Genomic DNA, 22,532 nt, shown 5'->3' on the forward strand with positions numbered 1-22,532 from the left:
AGTTCCTTGCAACATGAGACTTAAATATTCCGAGGTTTTAGGTTGTAGTTAATGTAGTATTTATGACTATTTCCTTCTATACCGTTTGTATTTCATATACCTTTGACTATTGAATGTTCTTATAGGCACTTTAGTATTGCCAGTGTAACAGTATAGCTTCCGCCCCTACCTAGGCTCGAACCAGGAACACAGACACCCCCCCCTGAAGCGTCGCTCTGCAAGGGGAACAACTACTCCAAGTCTGAGAAAGTGACTTTTGAAAAGCTATTAGTGCGCACCCTGCTAACTAGCTAGCCGTTACACCAGCCTAATCTCGGGAGTTGATAGGCTTGAAGCATAGTGAAGAGCTGCTGGCAAATGCACGAAAGTGCTGTTTGAATGAATGCTTACAAGCCTGCTGCTGCCTACCGCCGCTCAGTTAGACTACTAATTATAACATAACACACATACGAGCCTTTGCTCATTATGGTTGAATCCGAAAACTAATTTTGAAACCAAATTGTTCCGTATTTTATCAAATGGGTGGCATCCCTAAGTCTAAATATTGCTGTTACATTGTACAACCTTCAATGGTCGTCATAATTACGTAATATTCTGGCAAATTAGTTCGCAACGAGCCAAGCGGCCCAAACTGTTGCATATACCCCGACTCTGCGTGCAATGAACACAAGAGAAGTGACAATTTCACATGGTTATTAATATTGCCTGCTAACCTAGATTTCTTTTAGCCAAATATGCAGGTTTAAAAATATATACTTCTGTGTATTGATTTTTAAAAAGGCATTGATGTTTATGGTTAGGTACAGTCGTGCAACGATTGTGCTTTTTTCCCCAAATGCGCTTTTGTTAAATCGTCTGTTACGAATAAAGCCTTCAGTTTGCAACGAGCCAGGCGGCCCAAACTGCTGCATATACCCTGACTCTGTTGCAAGAGAAGTGACACAATTTACCAAGTTAAAAGAAATTCATGTTAGCAGGCAATAAACTAAATATGCAGGTTTAAAAATATACTTGTGTATTGATTTTAAGAAAGTCATTGATGTTTATGGTTAGGTACACATTGGCGCAACGACAGTCCTTTTTCGATTATATGCAACGCAGGAAACGCTAGATAAACTTGTAATATCAACCATGTGTAGTTTACTAGTGGTTATGATTGTTTTTTTATAAAGATACATTTAATACTAGCTAGCAACTTACCTTGGCTTCTTACTGCATTCACGTAACAGGCAGGCTCCTCGTGGAGTGCAATGAGAGGCAGGTGGTTAGAGCATTGGACTAAGGTTGCAAGATTGAATCCCTGAGCTGACAAAGTAAAAATCTGTCGTTCTGCCCCTGAACAAGGCAGTTAACCCACCGTTCCTAGGCAGTCATTGAAAATAAGAATGTTCTAGTTAAATAAAGGTGTTAAATCAAAATTCGGCGTCCAAAATACCGATTTCTGATTATGAAAACTTGAAATTGGCCCTAATTAAATCGGCCATTCTGATTAATCGGTCGACCTCTAACCTTGACCAACTTGTTATTTTTAGGGGGTGAGGGATCTGGTATGAACAAACATCTAAACTCTAAAACATGATACAGACAACAGCAAATTTGTTCCTCACGGTTGTTTTATTGTTGTTCACAACATGGCTACAACGCCGACGGTGGTGTCTACCTCCAAGAATGGACGATGCCAGAGGTGGAAGAACAAAAAAAATATATACTATTTGCCAGAGTCCCACTCGACCTGTCACAACTCTCCTTCCCTGGAAATAGAGAACAGTAAAACTCCAGCCAACATGTTTAAAAAGGTCAAAGGTGACGCCAAATCTCCCAGCATTCCCTTCAACCATTTCCTAAATGCCTCCACAAAGCAGTGGTGACCATTTTGTGAAGGGCCTCGTGGGTTTGCTATTTATTTTTCTATATGGCACCGACAGCAAGACCATGTTAAAGTTCTAAAGACACATCCATGAAAATAAATCATTTCTCAATTTAAAAACGTACAAGTCTTTTTTTGATGCATTATGATTAGCAACCAGGCACATCCTTTGTTTTTTTCCCCCCCTTCCCTTCACTTGTTCTTTTTGAAGATGGATCCTGTAGAAATCCAACTGACGCAGAACTAATCCCATTTCTTTGAGTCGGTGAATTCTCCCTCCTCGGACATGCCCCCCTGCCCCGCCCCCTTTCAACCCTCGTGCCACCTGTAACTGTGGTGACAGTGAGGCAGGGGAGCGAGAGGGAGCGGAAGGGGGCGTCTTCTCACACAGCCAAAGGCGCATTTCGTTTGCGGGTTCACCCTGTCACTCCAATCCTTGCGATGCGTCTTGATTGGCTTTCCACAGTGCCAAGTCCCGCCCATCTGTCCAGTAGGAGATCCCTTTAGATTCTCGTCTGCTGCGGTCTTCAGCCTCTTTGCCGTCACCTCTGAATGTTCGCCAAAATATTTAACCTGAGGAAGAAAAACATTTAAAATCAATGGAGATGTTACTGACACTTGCCAACCTAAATAGGATCAGATATGTTTTTGGAACCATCTAAAAGACATGGGGTGAGATGTGTCTGCAGATCCCAGTGCGGGGGCTGTTTAGGTTTCTGTGTTGATGCCTAACCTGGTGTTCTGGCAGAGCTCTTTGGGCGTGGCTATCGGAACAATCTGGTGAACTCCCGGATAGCCCAGCACACCTGCTTACACTCCTCCGCACTGGAGAGAGGGGAAGAGCGAGAAAAGGGCAACGTTATTAATGTGGTGCATTTACATGGTAAAGGTTATTTCAAATGAAATAGGTAATTCAACACATTCAGGCTCGCTATTTATTCAAGGTCACTTTAAATTAATCTGAAATTAACCCACGTCGAGCATGCAGGGTCTCTCACAAGACTCCCACTGTGAACTCAAGGTGCTCCCTGAGAATTACCATCTAGTGGTCATCTGTCTGAAGCTCCCATTCCCTCAGAGAGACCGCATGTGAGGGAGGGTGGAACGCTGGAAAACTGGGGAAGGGATGCTTCGAGGCGAGCCTGAACGTGTGGCAGGGAATCATGAGGTTTTCCTACTCCGGTTTTCCAGCGTTCCACTGCTGCAGGAGCATTTTGTTTGAGCATGCCTAGTGACACATGAGCTCTTCCCAGAGTCAGAACATAAACAGCTAGCTGTTTTCCAGTGGGAAAATGCAAAGTTTCACCTGACATAACTCCTGAACCTATGAGGACAACACGTGGCTAGTTAGTTATTTTCTGCCAGAAATGAATGCACCAGATTCCACTTGAGAGCATGGAAGGGGCGTGGCTGTGATATGCTCACCTGGTGACCTGCTTGTGGAAGTCTGTGAGCTGTTTGTGTGTGACGGTCACCGCCCCGCCTGACGTCTCCTTAGGAAGCCCCTTCAGCGCGTTCTCCAGCCAGCGGCAGAACGTCTAGAAAACATATCTGCAACGTTAAACATCAAACACACATCAGGAGGCAATGCAATGGTAGTACTACAACACTTTCTCACAAGGGAAAGTGCTGTCATGCCCATATCATTGGAAGTGTGTGTAAATATGAATTGTGGTCCCTGTTGAAAGATGTTCTCTTCGCGCCATCTTGTGGTATGACAGCGAGCACCTGTCAAAGACTATGTGTACATCTACTTTCAACTGCATATGTATTATACAAGTACTGCCAGGAGTGGTAGAGCTAAGAGCGTGTGTCAATATACATGTGACTCACCGGCCTCTCGAACACCATGATCTCCCACAGCACCTCAGCCACATCGGGGAGTGTGTAAGGTGGCAGGCAGAAGCAGCATGTGTGCATGAGCTGAGTGACCAACTGCTGCCCATGCTGCCCCATGGCCTGGCCTATTAGCTGCTTCCGCAGCTCAAAGTCATCCTCGTGCTGCAACGGAAAAAAAACACAAAAAAACACATGACAATGTGACTGACATATTGTTTTTATTCAGAGGAGACTTTTGGTTGATCGTCAGACAGTGAATCCCCATGTTTGAGGGGGCCAGTTTGAGCAAGGCGAGGCACAGATTTGCTCATCTTGATGACAAAGACTAATTTGGGATACAAATATATTTGTAGATCAGTGATTCTGCGCAGTCTGCAACAGAGACAAACAAACATTGACTGTTGAAATAGATTTGACTTTGTTGGGGCTGACTCACGTCGTTGCTGACGCCCGTGTGGATGAGGTCTCTGACGAACTTCATGACACTGCAGTTGGCGTCCCTGTGGTCCAGTGTGGTGGCCGCGATAGCACACTGGATGATGTGGACAATGATGCCACTGCTGAGCAGGGTGACGGGACTACGCTGGACAAACCTGCAGAGAAGAAGCAAGAGAGAATCTTCTTTATAACCTAAATGCTGCTGTAAAACAATTATGCCTGTGTCAGGTCCCCAGCAATGGTTATTTTTCATTCTTACCCCTCAGACAAAGCCCATTGAGTTTACATTTAAAAGTGAACTTATTATTTCGAGGGAGAGGAGCAACTGCTTGAACTGTGTTCCAGTTGATCATACCTGGTGGCGAGTCTGAAGAGGTCATCTACTGTGTCTGGGTGGTTACGGAGACCATTGGGCTGCTCCAACAGCTGGAAGGTGGGCATACACAGAGCCTACGGGGAGCGAGAAGGGACAAAGTCAGTTTAAAACCAATAGAACAAACCAGAGTTCCACTGCCACTCCAGTAAACTACAAGTACCTATGAAAGTGGTGTTTTTGTCCTACCTGTAGCATGTCTAGTAGACCTTGTCTGCAGCCTTCCTCCATGCCGTACTCATCCACCAGGATGCTGCCCAGATAAAGGAAGCAGGAGTGGGGATACACCTGATACACACTGACCATCTGAAACACCACACATTTAACATCTTTACACCTGATACACACTGACCATCTGAAACACCACACATTTAACATCTCTACACCTGGTACACACACTGACAAGGGCCTGACATCTTTTGGGACTGAATTTTTACCTGTCCGAAAGCTCAAGTCTGAAAATTGGTGACTGAAAATTGTGTTGTATGATGCAAGGAACCACTTTACCAATAACATTCATTATTATCACTGGTATTGACAATGGAATGCTGCTGGTCTCTGATCCCATGTATTATATCTCCCCCCCTAAGTAAAATACAGCACAGATAGGCTACTGTATATAAAACACATGGTTGGTCAACCCTCCATCTGGAGAACTACTGTTGAGTATAGGCTTTTTAGCCAACCCTGCTCAAGCAACAGTCAGCTTATCAAGGTCCTGTTGAGCAAGGTGGTGTGTTAGAGCAGGGCTGGAGCAAAATCCTGCACACCCAGTAGCTCTCCTGGTTGGCCACCCTGCAACATTACAACAAGGGATGCACGATATAAAACAAAAAAATATATATATTTTTTTTTAAATCGGTGAACATAAGATATTAGCTAAAAATACCAACATTGGTATCAGCACGATGTTTAGTAACGCCGATGTGCAAAACCGGTGTCAAAGCTGACGTGCATACCTATACAATGTAAGTACATGACGTAATGCAACGTAAAATTTTGCGCTACACGTGCAACACTGCAATCCTAACCTAGCCCACAATGTCTGCTGTTTGGATCGAACAGTCATCAAGTCAAGCAATCATTTGAAAGAGTAAGACAATTTCAGCAAGACAACTCAAATGCAAAATAAAATAACGGCAAGATAATAGAATTCATTGCCTTTGACAATCAACCGTTCTCTGTCGTGGGTGATGGCTTTCGAGTAACGGTACACGTCGCCATACCAGAGTTACACAGTAATCGTGGTCACTGCTATTAGCTTCACGACATACTATGGAACGCCGTTTGAGTCTTTGCATGCCAAAAAAGATACACGTCAACACTTCTTGACCAGTAAAATAAGCTTTTAATTCGACACGTCAAATAACAGTTCTATTATAGAATGTTGCGTGTTCCGTATTTGCACATGCAAGCCAAGTGCCACCACTACTATCAGTAGCACTGTCAAAGCTGTACAAAAGAAAGTCTGCAAACAACCAAACACTGGCCACAAACGATGCGTTTCCAATACCGCATTAGTAATAAAGCATTATTTGTTTGACCGCAACTTCTGGGGTAGCTAGCTTTCGCTTGGTACCTAAGCTAGCACCAAAACAACCAGCCTGAAAACAATGAGTAGAAACCAGTAATTTTCATTATTCTTAGTAATGATTTAGGAATCCTTGTAAGTATTAGCTAGGTTGCCACTTGTTCACCTATTGAAATTGAACTTCAGTTCATGAAAATAAATAGCCTAGCCAGCTCCTTAACCCCGTTGCCCAAAGCTAACATAAGCAGCCAGCTAGCTTCATCTGGCTAGTGAGGCTCGACCGGACCGGGTTGTGAAGCTAGCCACAATAAGGATTAGGCATAATAGTGGAATTTGCGGTTTGCCTTTTAATAAAAGTACCCATTTGAAAGAGATGCAAAATATTACAATTGGTGGAATCCTGCCATATTTAGACTAGATAATGCTGAACAAGGTTGGAATGTGAAATCAGTCTACTCAATACCCAAGATAAGTTTCCCCCAACGTCTTCCTCAGAGTTATCAGACTCCAAAACATCCACGCAGTATTGTTTTTCCTCTGGAATAGTGTTCAATACACATAGGTTGACAATAAATGTGGCTCAACTCACAGTAGTTTGAGTCCCACAATAAGAGCTACGACGCTAATGTTCTCTGGGTGTCAATTAGTAGACTGATACCTATGGATCAAATTAGATGGGGTAAGGCTGTACAGGGAAATAAGTATGCCTACAATGCAATTCTAAAGTCTAATACATCCAGTGTGATTACAGATTTGTCAAATTAACAAATTGTATTTTGTTGATTTTATATAACATTCCAACCTCGTTTCGCATGATCTATTCAATAATGGCATAATTCTACTATTCATTTGCATCACTGTCAATGTCTTACTTTTATTTTGAAGGCTAACTGCAAAGTCCACTATTGTGGCTAGCATCACATAGATGGGTCAGACCCCCATTAAGCAAATAAGAACGGTCTTATAAATTAGGGTTATTTTCGACGACACCTAGCGATATAGTTAGTTAGCTAACTATTGCTACTGAAACAGATGTTTTGCTATGTTTGGATCCATCAGCTAGCTAGCACTGTAGGTAAGTTACGTATCGATGAATCGTTGTGACATATGAAATAAGAGAGTGGTAGAGTAATCAATGTGTAATAACTACGTTAAAAAAAAGTATGAATGTGTTAAATGTGATGCAGTCATATTCAGGTCCTGACTGGTCAAAAGTGTTATTTGACACGTATATTTTATGACACGCAAAGACCCAAAACAGCGTTCCATAGAAATCCTGGTTGAGAATGAAACAACTGAACGAAACAGCACAGCAAGTAGGTGAGAGAAATAGATTTTGATTATGTTTTACTGGTAATCGGGACATATGTAAATGCCAACAATATAACTTTGTTGGTCAGTGTGGTGTGTGTGTGACTAACTAGGCAAGTCAGTTAAGAACAAATTCTTATTTACAATGATGGCCAAACCCGGACAACGCTGGGCCAATTTTGTGCCGCCCTATGGGACTCCCAATTACAGCCTCTCGCACTGAGATGCAGTGCCTTAGACCGCTGTGTCAAAGTGTGTGTGTGCGAACTATTTAACTGTACTAGAATGCATAAAAAGGCCCCTAAAATGTAAACATCTCTTTTGGGCAAGGAAAATATCGTAATCAGTCAAAAATGTAATTTTGGTATATCACTAATTACAACCAAATACTTATGTCTTTATAAAATAATTTCACTCATTTAATGAACCAGGGATTAAAATGATTAAGGTGGGCGAGGTAGCCTACTAAAAAGTTTCTATTTGTAAGGTTAAAATATTCAGTGTTCAGGGGAGATCATTACAGCAAAGGAGTTACTTGTCAATTGGGCTATTCTAAGAATATTTGTTAACGTTGTCAGAATTACATGGCCAGTATTGAATAGAGGAGAATCCTAGCCAATTGAGTGCTGTAGAGATGGTTTTACAACCGGAGTATGAAGTATCAGTTTCATCAACTGCGCACCCATATCAAAATGTGTGTTGGCCATTTGCGGCAATACACAAGTTCCTGTGGAAAGTTATTTTAGTTAGTCGGACATGACATTTAATGCATACTAACAGTTAACTAGCGAGATTGAAATTCAAAGCAGTGTAGTTTGGCTGGTTATCATTATTTTGCAAATGTACTTCAGTGTCGCTCTCCCTCCCTCTGGAAACTGGCACACAGCTGATGCACAGGATTCTTATTGTTGAAAAAAATGTGCTATAACTGGGAAATAGCTAACTAGCAATTATCATCAACAAATGTGCAAACGCGGATCCCTTTGACCTCAAAAACACATCTTGCGACAACATGATTGAAAGACCACTTTGCCTATGTGATAGAATTACATATTTACCTGATTTGTTTGACATTAAGTTAACGATGATATACTTAACTATAGTAAGACATTTCTGTTCTTTTAAATGTTGATTTTCTTTAAAGGGATGGTTTCCACTAGCCTCATGCAGTTAATGTGGGCGTATGGTAAGGGAAATGGGTTTTGCTAGAGATTGCTTGAGCTGACAATGACTTGGTGATAAAAACCTAAAGCTGGCATTCCATAGACGAGATGTGGTGTGTGTAACCCAGATAGAGATCGCCTAGAAGAGTTTAGAACAATCACTCATTGTCTTATCTTCCAGGCATCTGGGAAACTAAGCCGGGTTGGGGGTTAAAATAAAATAAAACCTGTGCGGATGACCACAGGATAAATCCAAAGTGGCTAATGGTGCCCCCAACCTTTTTTGTGAGGGGTGGAACCAGCCACGACTAAGCATCTTTAGTATATAAAAAAAAAAAACTGTAAAGTTAGTCTTTAAAGTTTAGGCTGCTCAGCCCAACAGTCACGAGTGTTGGGTTGACGAGTCTCATTGTAATAATTCAGTAAAATTAAATAAAGATGATTGTTTGAAGAGATAACAAAATCTCTGTCAGTATGAATTTCCATGACACCCGTCAGTGCAGGCCTACAATAATTATACTGTATTCCGATGCGCTCTGCAGAGATTGGGAGTGCGCAAAACATCGCATCCGGAGGACACAGATCTAATTATGAGCAAAGTAACCTAAATATATATTTTTTCAAAAATGACAAGCAGACAAGCGTTAATGTTATGCTGACCATCTGAAACACACACTGTTAAGACCTATACTAGGGTCAAAAAATGTCCAGTAACTTTCCACAGATTCCCAGAAATCTAGATTCAAGAGGGAATAATCAGGAAACAAGGGAAACTGTCAACCCAGGAGTTGAAAAGTTACCGGAATTTTGCAACCCTATACTGTACATTCAGTCTAACTTTGTCATAAGTCACCAGCTGCCTGCCCTGGGCTCAACAAGCACCCAGTGGCACTGGACATTGTATACACAAATAACAGACACGCCAACAAAGATTAACCCATCTGCATATGGGGCGTATTGTGACCCAAACACAGGAACACGCACCTGTGTGACAAGTGGCTGTAGTAGAGAGGCAGAGCCCTTGCCCACGCAGCGCACAGCGAACCGCAGGCAGCGACAGCAGCGTTCCACTATGCGGTTATCAGCCTGGTGTGTGTTTAGAGTCTGTGACAGGACCGGCCAGATCTACAGAGAACCAAGGAAACACCAAATATAGGTTAAGCATGAGAAACTGTGGGAATGTCTGTACGCAATCATGGCCTCAAATTGAAATTACAATCTGAAAAGGAGAAAAGCACCAAGGTAGTTCCATTTAAACAACTTAGTCCAATTAATGTGTTGAACAACACAGGTTGTATGCAATTGGTAGCTTCGTCCAAATACAACACAAAAAAAAGCTCAACTGTAGAGGGTGAAAGAATAAAAAACTGCCAGTTGCTTTACCTCCTGGATGACTTTCTGACATGGGTGTGTTTGTCCATTCTCTACAATGGGGTTTGTGTGTCTGGGGGGGAGAGAGAGAAAAAAAAAACATTAAGCCAAACATTTCTGCTTAAAATATTAATCAGCCCAAATCATATCAGTATAGCTACATTAGACAGTTCGTGGCTTGTGCAACCAGGCTATGTGTATATATAGCACAATATGTTATAAATGAGTTGAGTGTACCGGAAGATTACTGCTAGTCTGTCCAGCCAGACAGTGGGGTCAGCGGCTTTCCCATTGCTGGGGTCCTGAGAGAGAAGCTGAAGATAGGAGACAAATAAGCAAACCTGTTGGTATCACAAATACCCAATCCACAAAACTACTACTATTGTAGTGGGTTACACACAACCTACAACCAAACTTGCACATAAACAAATGGCAGAAAAACACACCTTTTTGAGGGCCATGACCTGCACAGCACACAGGTCACTCAAACACTCAGCAATCTTCTCCAGGGGCAGACGAGCTAGGACCAGGGCTGTACCTGCATTGCAAAACAACCAGCATTACCATGGTGACAGAGCAACAACACTCGTTTAATACAAATCAAACTCATTAGGTAATCAAATAGAAAACTGGACCCACAGTCCAGAGAGAACAAGTTGCTGAAAGAAATGGACTAGCAAGTGAGACAGAAATGAATAAAAACAAGAGATTGAAAGTGAGAGATGGAATAGAGAAGGAGTGGAGCAGAGAAAGACTGGCATGTTATAAATGCCTGGACTACATTCATTTTTGAGAATCTCTTATACAAATGGGTTAAAGTTATGCATTAATAGTAAATAATGGCCACTTCTCAGAAAGTATTAAAATTGTCAAAAAGGAGTTAAAACACGTCAACTATTGCCGTTAGAGGTCGACCGATTAATTGGGGCCGATTTCAAGTTTTCATAACAATCGGAAATCAGTATTTTTGGGCGCCGATTTAAAAAAATATATATACACACACACCTTTATTTAACTAGGCAAGTCAGTTAAAAACACATTCTTATTTTCAATGACAGCCTAGGAACGGTGGGTTAACTGCCTTGTTCAGGGGCAGAACGACAGATTTTCACCTTGTCAGCTCGGGGGATCCATCTTGCAACGTTACAGTTAACTGGTCCAAAGCAATAACGACCTGCCTCTCTCTCGTTGCACTCCACAAGGAGACTGCCTGTTACACGAATGCAGTAAGCCAAGGTAAGTTGCTAGCTAACATTAAACTTATCTTATAAAAAACAAATCTATCATAATCACCAGTTATGGTTGATGATATTACTAGATATTATCTAGTGTGTCCTGCATTGCATATAATCTGAATGAGCATACAAGTATCTGAGTATCTGACTGAGCATGGTAGGCAGAAGCAGGCACGTAAACATTCATTCAAACCGCACTTTCGTGCGTTTTGCCAGCAGCTCTTCGTTGTGCGTCAAAAGCATTGCGCTGTTTATGACTTCAAGCCTATCAACTCCCGAGATGAGGCTGGTGTAACCGAAGTGAAATGGCTAGCTAGTTCGCGCGCACTAATAGCGTTTCAAAAGTCACTCGCTCTGGGCCTTCTAGTAGTTGTTCCCCTTGCTCTGCATAGGTAACGCTGCTTCGATGGTGGCTGTTGTCGTTGTGTTGCTGGTTCGAGCCCAGGGAGGAGCGAGGAGAGGGACGGAAGCTATACTGTTATACTGGCAATACTAAAGTGCCTATAAGAACATCCAATAGTCAAAGGTATATGAAATACAAATGGTAGAGGGAAACAGTCCTATAATAACTACAACCTAAATAATAACTACAACCTACTTATGGCCCTGCCTACACAACTTTCTAACACTGTTTTATTCTACTTTATTTGGAAAGGGCCTATTCATATAATGATTATGAATTTGGAGGGCAGAAATGACTAAATTTTAAAGCATTAGACCTCTCACTTAAATGCTTCAATCATACAAAAACTATACATATATCCAAACTGGTTCTCTAGCAGATTAGTAAGAATGGCTCACCTAGTATTCAAGAATGGCCTTTTTCTCTTCATTCAGATTACAACCTCTCACTTTTGGTTATTTTTAACACAAGACATAGAAAACTGTTGGCAATTTCAGTTTAATCCACCAGAAGAGACAGAACAAATATTATCATTAAACTCCAATACACTAATTGATTAAAAAAGTGTTTTTGGAGAAAAATAATTAAAAATGTATAATCTTCTAAATTATATAAATATGACTGGTGGAGTTCTCACACTGGCAGTTAACAAAAACATGGAAATGTCTGCTCTAACCAAAATCACAACCAACGGATTGCAGCATTACTGCACAAATGGAGGAGTCAAGTGGAAGAAGGTAAGGAACTTGTCTTTTGTCCCTACATGAAGACCAAAATCATTTACAGCTGCGCCATACAGGTTGACAAAGTAGTCAGGAGATTTGCGATGTACCGATTCCCTGGCACATGGTTAGTGAACTGAGACAAAACGACGCCAGATTAAAAACATAGAATTTCAATTATACAAAATTATTGCGATAGTGCACGCACACACACAGTACCAGTCAAAAGTTCACACCTATTCATTCCAGGGTTATTTTTACTATTTTCTACACAGTGTAGAATAATAGTGAAGACAACATATGGACTCATGTTTTAACCAAGAAAGTGTTAAACCAAAATTATTTTATATTTGAGAATCTTCAAAGTAGCCAACTTTTGCCTTGATGACAGCTTTGCCTTCTTAAAAGTGAATGTGGAATTTCTTTCCTTCTTAATGCGTTTGAGCCCATCAGTTGTGTTGTGACCAGGTAGGGCTGGTATACAGAAGATAACCCTATTTGGTAAAAGACCAAGTCCATATTATGGCAAGAACAACGCAAATAAGCAAAGAGAAATAGTCCATCATTACTTTAAGACACGAAGGTCAGTCAATCCAGAACATTATGAACTTTTAAATGTTTCTTCAAGTGCAGTCGCAAAAACCATCAAGCACTATGATGAAACTTGCTCTCGTGAGAACCACCACAGGAAAGGAAGACCCAGAGTTACCTGTACTGCAGAGGATAAGTTCATTAGAGTTACCAGCATCAGAAATTGCAGCCCATATAAATGCTTCAGAGTTCAGAAAAGACTGCATGAATCAGGCCTTCACGGTCAAATTGCTGCAAAGAAACCACTACTAAAGGACACCAAAAATAAGAGACTTGCTTGGGCCAAAATACATAAGCAACGGACATTAGACTGGTGGATAACTGTCCTTTGGTCTGATGAGACAAGATGATCTCTGCATGTGTAGTTCCCACCGTAAAGCATGGAGGTGTGATGGTGCTTTGCTGGTGACACTCAGTGATTTATTAAGAATTCAAGGCACACAACCAGCATGGCTACCAAAGCATTTTGCAGCGATAAGCCATCCCATCTGGTTTGCGCTTAGTGGGACTATCATTTGTCTTTCCACAGGACAATGACCCAACACACCTCCAGGTTGTGTCAGGGCTATTTGACCAAGAAGGAGAGTGATGGAGTGCTGCATCAGATGACCTGGCCTCCACAATCACCCAACCTCAACCCAATTGAGATGGTTTGGGATGAGTTGGACTGCAGAGTGAAAGAGAGCTTAGCATGTGTGGGAACTCCTTCAAGACTGTTGGAAATGCCTTCCGGGTGAAGCTGGTTGAGAGAATGCCAAGAGTGTGCAAAACTGCCAAGGCAAAGGGTGTCTGGCTCCTTTGAAGAATCTCAAATATAAAATATATTTTGATTTGTTTAACACTTTTGGTTACTACACGATTCCATGTGTTACTTCATAGTTTTTACATTTTCACTATTATTCTACAACGTAGAATAAAAGTACAAATAAAGAAAAATGCTTGAATAAATAGTTGTGTCCAAACTTTTGACTAGTACTCTGTGTGTAAAAACAAAAAAACACATGAGATACAACCATCCCAGCTCTGCAGACCCGACTGAAGAACCAATCATTAGATCACTTGTTTTGGTACTGCCCATATGTACTGTTGCTTGTTTTTGGTCGCAGGTTCAGGAATGGCTGAAAGCTCCAGGTAAATGTTGGAATCTAACTCCACAAATTTTATAAGTCAGTCAAATCGATCAATAATACTCTTAGCAAAGGTTTTTTAACTTTAAAATTTACAATCTGTAGAAATTATGAGAATAGAAAGTTTCAAAACATTTGTGAACATCAGTGGAAAAATATATGGCAGCTAGAAATCAAAACTGGATGGTCTTCAGAGATAGATGGGAGGGGTTGAGAGTAGTTGAAGGATGGGACTAAAATAAACAAAAGATTAGTCATGTAAAATATAATTGTCTGTAAAATGTGTATCTATATCTAGTATTTATGAGCTGGAAGTGGAAGCATAAATATTTTTGTCCATTAGTTTACTCCAATTAGGGGAGGGGGAAAATAATAAACATCTACAAAATAAAATAAAAAGTGGGATTGAAAATGCAGACGACACTGATAGAAGCCACAATCTGCCATATTAAAACTGATCTACCATAAAAAGTGTCAAAAATAAGGGTGGTATAACGTCACCTTTGAGGAGGCCTACGGCGGCTTCGGTGGTCAGGGCAAAGGAGTCGAGGGCACGGGCGATGTCCAGCAGGCCCTGGAAGTGCTGGGCCATGTGGTCCCGGCACACAGAGCAGATGTTATGGATTGCCTTGGCTGCCACGGAAGCCAGGGTCTTCTCCCTCAGGCCCTTCATCAGGTAGTTCAGCACGGGGTCTGTGACAGAGCGGGGCTAAGGTCATACACACATCCAGAGTATACAACCAAGAGGGGCAGAGGTGTAACAAAACAGAGTGACACAGGCATTTGACACAGGGCGGAAAAAGGAATGGAAAACAGAGAAAAATTACAAGGAAACAGACGTGCTCAAAACTAGAGTTATACACACTAACACACAGATGAAGATGAACCTCCAAATTGATTAACTCAATCACTCAGGTCCCGAGCTAAGCAATTGACTGTAACGTGACCACTGAACCTACCGAGGAACCGCGGGTTGCGGTCAACGACCTCGCTCATCTCCCCCACCAGCTCAATGCTGGTGTAGCGCACGGCGATATGGACAGTCTCTGGCAGCAGCACCACCTGCTCTAACACCTCTGTCAGGGTGGGGTTGTTCTCACTGACAGGGGGAAAGCATTAACACGTTACACACAGGAGTTATACATTAAGCACAAATTAAAGATTGAAACGTTACACAAACACCCTGGGGGGGGGGTATACAAATCTACAGCAGTTGTACACATTCTACACAGTGGGGAAGGGGTTTAGTCATTATTCATTCTATTAATGAGGAATGACGTGCAGAGGGCACTCACGGGTCTACACTCTTGGCGATGGCGGCCATGATGAAGAGAACAGCCTCGGTCACCTCCCAGGGAGGGTTGCCTTCTTTTAGAGTGGAGTACAACTGAGAGGGTGAGAGGGAGAAAGAGGAAAACCAGGAGAAGACAGTCGGTATATCTTGTCATCGAAATGACACCATTTGAACTTGCAATTTCCAAAAGGTTGCTACCTGGGAGAAACATTCCATGGAGCCCACAAGGAAGATGACATCCTTCACAAGATCAGACACCCTCATCCTGAACTCCCCAAAGTCATCTGTATCTTCTGGGATGCCCTCCTGTGGATCAACACAAAAGTGGAGACCATGAGTGAAGGATACGCTACTACCAAAGCCAAATGATGTACTGAACTACTTGGTAATACGTGCACATGGTTAAGGGATTCTACAATAAGATACGACATAAGCAGAGTATTGGGGAGTATGTTTGGCATCACTGGAATTGGTTAAGGACTCGTCATGTGTTGGTGGTCCTTACGTGGTCGGGGTCTAGTTGGCAGTGGCGGGCCAGGCCGTGCAGCAGTCTCTGGATATAGGGTCTGAAGATGCCGTGGAGGGCAGGGTCGTTGGTCTTATACAGGTTCTCTCCCAGACGATACCAGAAGTTAAAGGAGATCTCCACAACCTGAGATTCACCAGAAGAGAACACACACACTTGAAATCCACCCAAAACAGAGTGTGTGTGTGTGTGTGTGTGCATATCTTGTGTTGTGTACCTCATATTGGGGGTGTCCTGCACAGATGAGCAGCAGCTCAAGCGTTCGCAGGTCTCCCATGCCCTGGCCTGGACTCTTGACTGTGGTCTCCAGAAACGTCTCACACAACTCAGTGAAGATCCTACAGTAATTCAACACTCTGACAGAACAAGGGAGAAGGAGAGAGAGTTAAGGAAGGAGAGAGTTGTGGATAAAAGTTATCATTCTTTTCTTCCACACAGAGGACAGTGGAGAAGAGTCAGACGAGTTCAACATCAAGAGCAATCGAGGAAGGATAGGTTTGGGGCAGGAAGGAGTGTGGTGATTAGATAGGTGATCTTGGTGTATGTATGTAAAGGGGAGTAGTGTGTTCATACTTGTCGAGGTCCTCCCGTGCCACAGCCATATGGTAGGCCGTCTCTAGCGTGAGGACGCCCTGAAAAAGCTGCAGGGCCAGGGGCATGTGTGTGTCCACGTTCTCGATGGCGTACAGCGCTGAACACACACAGTCGGATGCAGCCTCGTGCAGGTTAGTGGACGTCTCGTCTCTTTGCTGCCAAACAGAAAAAAAATAACAGTATGCCATAATGCATGAAACCCATGCATTATGCATACAAGCGATTAGCATTCTAAACTGGCATAAATTATTGCCCCGCCCCCCCATGGTTGTTGCACAAATAAGGGTTTGGAACGAATGCTGCTCTAATATTTCGAGAGACTTTGGGAGTGTTTGTCACTAGCACTGTTTATTTGTGCTTCCAAAATGCCATGAGAGAGAGTGAGAGAAAGAGACATACCAGCACTTGGAAAAGGACCATCAGGAGCTGGTTGTTGGCCATAAAGTTGCTGTCCAGGACTCCCAGGTTGAACCAGCTTCCCAGACAGCGGAACACCTTGATCAGCATCTTCTCATTGCTGCCAGACTTCTCCACACATGTCATCTAGAGACAACACATATGCGCTAACAACACTGATCCTTATCAAAACCACAACGCTGTGTCTGAAGCCAAACGCACGAGGAAGTTCACCCAACGAAACAGGAGTCACGACAGGTGTTATTGACCCAAGGAAAATTGTTGATTGTAGGTTGAGGTAACCCCCAACACAAGCAGTATAGTTCTGTCTCTTTTCTGTTGGGTTTGGGAGGACAATTCCTACATCCTTACACTTAATCCTCAAAAACATCTACAGTCAAACTTGGACATTCTGCAGAGAAAATTATACTACAAAGTGAGTGGTTCAGTTCGTCCCTATAAGGTAGTGGTAGTAGCTGAATAGCTTTGTGATAATGAGGCTGTACATCACAGGGTTTTATAATGAGAGGATGAACCCATGGGGGGTCTGCTTAACCAGTAAGGGGGAGTGGTTACAGGTGCTCTAGTTTAGACCAGCTGAAATCAGGTGGGTAAAATAGGCTAGTATGTGAGTATTGGCGAGAGAAAGATGAATGGAACGTGTGCGTGTCGGCCAGAGAGAGAACTCTCACCAGTAGGGTGACCACAGTACTGGAGTAATAGGCCAGGTCCTCGATGATCTCTGTCCTGCGATTGGCTCCGATGCGTAGGGAGCGGCTGTGAACCTCCTCGGGGAGCACTGTAAGGATCTCTATCAGAAACGTCATGGAGCTGACATCATTGCTATACCTGAGAGGCAAGGAGAGTGGAGCAGAGACGGCAGCAGTCAGTAATGAGAAAATTAGCATGAAGGAGATGTATTTGAAGCTTAACGTCACCTCAAAAATACCAACTATTTACAATGGCTTTTGACTTTATAGAACCACCCAGTCTAATATCCTGTAACTCTGGCATTCTGTTACCCACAGGTGTGATCTGAGATGAGTGGTTGAACGGCAGGGGTCTTACTTTTCAATGAGGGTGTGGACACAGCCCTTCCAGGAGGCCATCTGTAGGGCGAGGTCTGCAATGGCCAGAGCAAGCTGAGAGAGGGAGGAGAGAAATTAGACAAGAAATCAGGAAGAACTTGTAAGGATTAGAGTATCTTAATGCCACGTAATACTGTACTTGTTAAATTGTACCACAGCTACACCCCTGTGGTGGTACATTGGGGTAAATGCGAGAGTTCTATTGCTACTGTGCCATGTGCATGGCTAAGCCTTTGGGACATTTCAATGGTCAGTGGGACATTCCTCGAGAGCATTCTAGGAGCATAAAGGCTAAGACAGAAATCCAAGTCATCCGAGAGTGTCAGTGGTCACTGACAGAGGGTGAAACCGGATGGACAATAATTGGATGGAAGGAGCGTTACCCTATGTTACATCAATGTGCGAGGAGGCCATTACCTGAGTGACGATGATGGGGGAGAGGTCTTTGAGGCTCTGTATGTGTGAGAGCAGGGAGTCTCGGAGGGCGATGTGTGTCTCTGGGGGGAGCTCAAAGAACGACGTCTGGATCTTCATCTTCATGGTCTGGGCGGCAAAGTAACAAGACTCCACGTCCTGTTTCAGCTGGAGGAGCTGGTCTGCCATCTCCCACGCGTACATCTGTGGGGAGGGGATACGGGGAGAACAGTTAGCGCCACCTTTAACTTTATTCAGACAGAAAGGTTACGGAAACAAGGAAGTCAAAAACAGGGATACTGGTGCGGAACCGCCCTGAATGAGAGATGTGCCCCTGCTACAGTGGTAAATATGAAAATCAAAGCCCATTCCAAATGAAGCAAATAAACCCACCTACGTTTCATTATTTAAACAATTTTTCCCATGTGGCTGCACTTGTCATCCCGGGACAGTGCCGTATTTCAGGCCCTTTTCAAGTGTCACGTCATTTCTTTCTACAAAAAATGACCTTTTGTCAGCGAGACGCATCCATTAATTCAGACTGCAAGAATGTAGACCTAATGACAATCACCATTATTACACCTTTTGGTGTTTTTTAACATACGTCTCTTTCCATTTATCAAATGGGTGCACAGTGCACGATTTTAGATTTATTTCTAAACTCTAGTACTTTTTCATGTGATTTGGTTGACAATCAGAAGAAATCATGACTGGTTGTGTTCATGCCACATTAAAGGGTAATACATTTTTGGCATTAAAATGGCATGACTTAACTATTAGGCCCCTAAAAATAGTCAGACATGTTACGCCGATTGTCAAAAAAAAAATTCACTACAAAGAGTAGGCTACCTGTACATGTTCATCCACTCCATTAGCCTAGGCTATAACCCACTAAACAGACTGGATCCACACTGAAAATACACAATAATTTCTTTGATAAAAGACCTACTCACAAAAGAGATGGAATTGTTAATACATTTAGAAAATTCCAAAGAAAAGGCAGAATAAACTAAATCAAACATCTTTATATCAAAAAAACAAATTTTGGTCTATAATCCTGGGGGGAAAAAATGTCTTTCAACGAAGCAAATAGAGCCCAGTTTCAAATGATCACTGAGGATAACTGTTGCAGACTTCAGATGCGCATCACATCGGCAACTTTTTCTAAATTCTGTTATATTCATGTTTTTTGTTGTCTTTTTTTTACAATAAAAATAAGTGTCTTGACTGTGATAAGGGCTCGGGGAAAAAAGCATTGTGTCTGCTAAATGAACAATGGAAGGTTATGCAATTGCACAGCCATAGGCTTCTACAAGTAAGCACCACTGCTGAGGTTACTGCCTTTTTGAAGATTGTGTTCCACAATATAATCAGTTGACATTAAGGTTTCAATAACTTCACTTGGTTTTAAATTAGGAATTGTTATCTGTAATGGTTATGATAAATTAGGCATTGTTGGCATAGTCCTACAGAAAAATGTAAACAATTTTAAAGATATTTTGTTCTCACATGGGGAAAGAAATAAGGTGAGAACTCAGTCACAGAAAAAAGCACCTCCCAGTAAATGGATTACTTTGCTTACATTCTCAGGGTTGGGTTCCAACCTACTCAAATTATTTCAAAACCACACTAATCACACAAACACCCAAAGGGAGTAGGCCCACTTAAAAAATGCAGTAGGCCAAATCTGATATCATTCCTATGCAACACCATCAGGTGTCTGTTGCTAGCTGCCTTCATAGAGGGCTTGTTGCCTTAACCAACAGTTGGTCAGCTATTAGATATTCTAGAGTATGGTATAAAGTAAAACCTGGTAAAAATGTGTATGAGAATTTAAATTGCAAAGTGAAACAGCCAAGCCCCTTCCCCATTTGTCCATCAGTGTACAGTATGTCCTGGCAGCCAGGGTGAAAAAGCTGCTGACAGCACAGAGCACACACACAGTGCTCATCACTCAGATGGCTCCTACTCTCCCAATTTAGACCGTTCAGATCCAAGTGCCAGCAAACTCAGGAAGTTGCTTGTCACAGTCTAAAGTGTTTTAAAACATGTTATGCGACATTTCATTTTTTCTTAGGGAATCAACACATGGCTTTGTGAGGCCTTTCTGAGGAAACTGCATGATAGTGGGGAGAAGTAGCTGTTTTGAATCCAGTTACCCTGAGGCTGTCTCTCTCAATGCAACCTATAGGAAGGCCATCTATTATAGAAGTTATCACAATAATACGTTAAAGTTGGTAGGAATACGTAGCGGCAACATGAAGGTGGGCCGTATTTCAGATCATTGATTGTCCGATGACAGACAATAATTACATTTCCTGCAGTAGTTAAGACAGTAACCAATGAATATGCGGAAACCAGACCGACGCAGCACCAATTGATGAAAAAAAACAAAAAAACAAATGCGGAAATAAAACGGCTAACGTTAACCAACAGCAAACAACTTTAAGTGGCACACCATTTACCCAACATAATCAACACAAATGGAAGTTGTTCGTGGAGCTAGCCAAGTTAACGTTCGCTGACTAACTCAAAGCAAAAGCCCCCCTGGCAATATCGTTAGCCCGCTAGCTAACTTTAGCTAGCGAGGCAACACGCCCCTCTACTAAGCAATTTAGCCTTATGTGGCTAAAACGGCAAGTTTGCTAGCAAGTAATGGACGCTAGCATGGTGGCCACCCTCGCCTCGCGCTCTTCCTGTGCTATAGCCGGCTAACGTAACTGTAATTAGCGCGAGCTACTGATTATGTCAAGATAGTAGTTTAGTTAACCATAGGCAACTACATAAGCTAACTAGCAATACATGGGTGTTAAACTAGTTACTGTATCTGATGTGTGGCTAACTAGCTAGCATTGTCAAACGCCATGGATTGTGTAAGGACTAACGTTACACGCGAGAGAAAGCTAGCTTGTGTTCGCTTTATTATCTTCGTTGCACATAGGAATCCCCATAGATCTATAACAGTTTCCATTTGACAGTTACTAGCAGGCTAGTAGTGGAAAGAGCAACTGTGCGGCTAATTCTAAGTAGTTAGTTTGCTAGCTATCTACCAAACTAGCTTAACTAAGCCAACTAGATAATGCTATGCAGTTTGTTGCTAGCTAGCGTGTGAATCTATGCTCATTCATTCGTAGTTGGGTTAGCATATACAAATACATGTCTTTTTTATCACCATGGTATTACGCATTCTGATGCAATGATTTGTTTTCGGCCTCACACGACCTGCCTAGCCATGTCTTGTTCTAGGCCCATTCCAAGTCCCCCCCCATCTCTCGAGTTTACTTACCGATCTCTGTAGCTCCCCCAGCCACACCGAAGCTCGCTCTTTACCGGCTGGGTCCGGATCATGATAAAGAGCCTGCACAGCTTGATACACAAGTGCGACTGTCGGTTTCTCCATAGCGCTATGTTACGTTACAGTTTAGTGTAAATGTGAAGGCGCTACAAATTCCACAGATTATGTTTAGACGGGGTAATATTTATTCGTTCCTTGTGCTCGCTGTTCCGACCGCCATCTCAATCGAACACAGGCTCCCCGTGTGTCGCCGACAAACGCCCCCGTCTAGAAATACAGATAGAGGAACTAAAAGCTGTACACACTAAAAGCTTCACATATTCGAGAGACACAATGGGCGGGTCTCTTTTACTGTTATTGTAAAAACAAGAAACACCATATCAATTGAATTTAATTAATGGTTACAATGTATAACTATGTTGCTATGCGGTATGTAAAAGAAAATGTAAGAGAACCCCAATATACACTGAAAGGCCGTTAGATGTCAGCAAAGCGCATGATTTACAACAGTTGTTCTCAAACTGGGGTACTAGTACCAAAAATGCCTATTAATCTGTGCTAGGAGTACCCCTGAGGGTACCTAACTGGCCAATCCACAGGGGCTATTTGTGAATATGCATAATAACATTTGCTTAACTATCAGATGGACATGAGGGGGTACTTCAGTTCAGATTGAGCAAGATGTGATTATAGTAACCAAAAAAGGTTGAAAACCACTTACAACAATCGAACCAGATAGTGGGTCATTACAGGTTTGCGTCCTCGAAGCAATTGTCAATAGTTTCCCTGCAGGAGAGTAACCTGATGCAAAGGAGACATTGGACCCCAAGTTGTTCCTGGTTAGGTCACATGGTTAGAAAAACTCCTGGCACTATTGGCATGTTTCATGGGTGTAAGTACACTACATGGCCAAAAGTATGTGGACAGCTGCTTGTAGAACATCTCATTCCAAAA

At 42.5% G+C, this 22,532-nt stretch overlaps 1 protein-coding gene across 1 annotated transcript; it reads right to left on the reverse strand.

The window, feature by feature from the left end:
• Positions 1-1,595: 1,595 nt before the first annotated feature.
• Positions 1,596-21,832, reverse strand: LOC135516035 (transportin-3). The gene is made up of 23 exons (XM_064940008.1): positions 21,570-21,832; positions 18,287-18,487; positions 17,850-17,923; positions 17,474-17,630; positions 16,785-16,928; positions 16,365-16,540; positions 16,009-16,147; positions 15,771-15,917; positions 15,464-15,571; positions 15,267-15,358; positions 14,931-15,070; positions 14,473-14,664; positions 10,340-10,431; positions 10,131-10,207; positions 9,906-9,966; positions 9,507-9,647; positions 4,707-4,823; positions 4,500-4,594; positions 4,143-4,299; positions 3,701-3,868; positions 3,293-3,405; positions 2,601-2,692; positions 1,596-2,440 (listed from the first exon to the last, which is right to left on the reverse strand). Exons 1-22 carry the CDS (start codon positions 21,681-21,683, stop codon positions 2,632-2,634), a joined length of 2,766 nt encoding a protein of 921 aa, XP_064796080.1. The 5' UTR covers positions 21,684-21,832; the 3' UTR covers positions 1,596-2,440; positions 2,601-2,631.
• Between the last annotated feature and the right edge of the window lie 700 nt (positions 21,833-22,532).

This window comes from Oncorhynchus masou, chromosome 27 (genome assembly GCF_036934945.1).
Source record: "Oncorhynchus masou masou isolate Uvic2021 chromosome 27, UVic_Omas_1.1, whole genome shotgun sequence".
Lineage (NCBI taxonomy): Eukaryota > Metazoa > Chordata > Actinopteri > Salmoniformes > Salmonidae > Oncorhynchus > Oncorhynchus masou.

Bases quoted from the DNA above. Each gene is read 5' to 3' on its own strand.
- LOC135516035 (XM_064940008.1), bottom strand. From the start codon at position 21,683: ATGGAGAAACCGACAGTCGCACTTGTGTATCAAGCTGTGCAGGCTCTT. The intron at 4,595-4,706 runs GTAGGACAAAAA...CGCTCCCCGTAG, and splicing joins GTCTACTAGACATGCTACAG to GCTCTGTGTATGCCCACCTT. The intron at 3,406-3,700 runs GTGAGTCACATG...TATGTTTTCTAG, and splicing joins TCATGGTGTTCGAGAGGCCG to ACGTTCTGCCGCTGGCTGGA.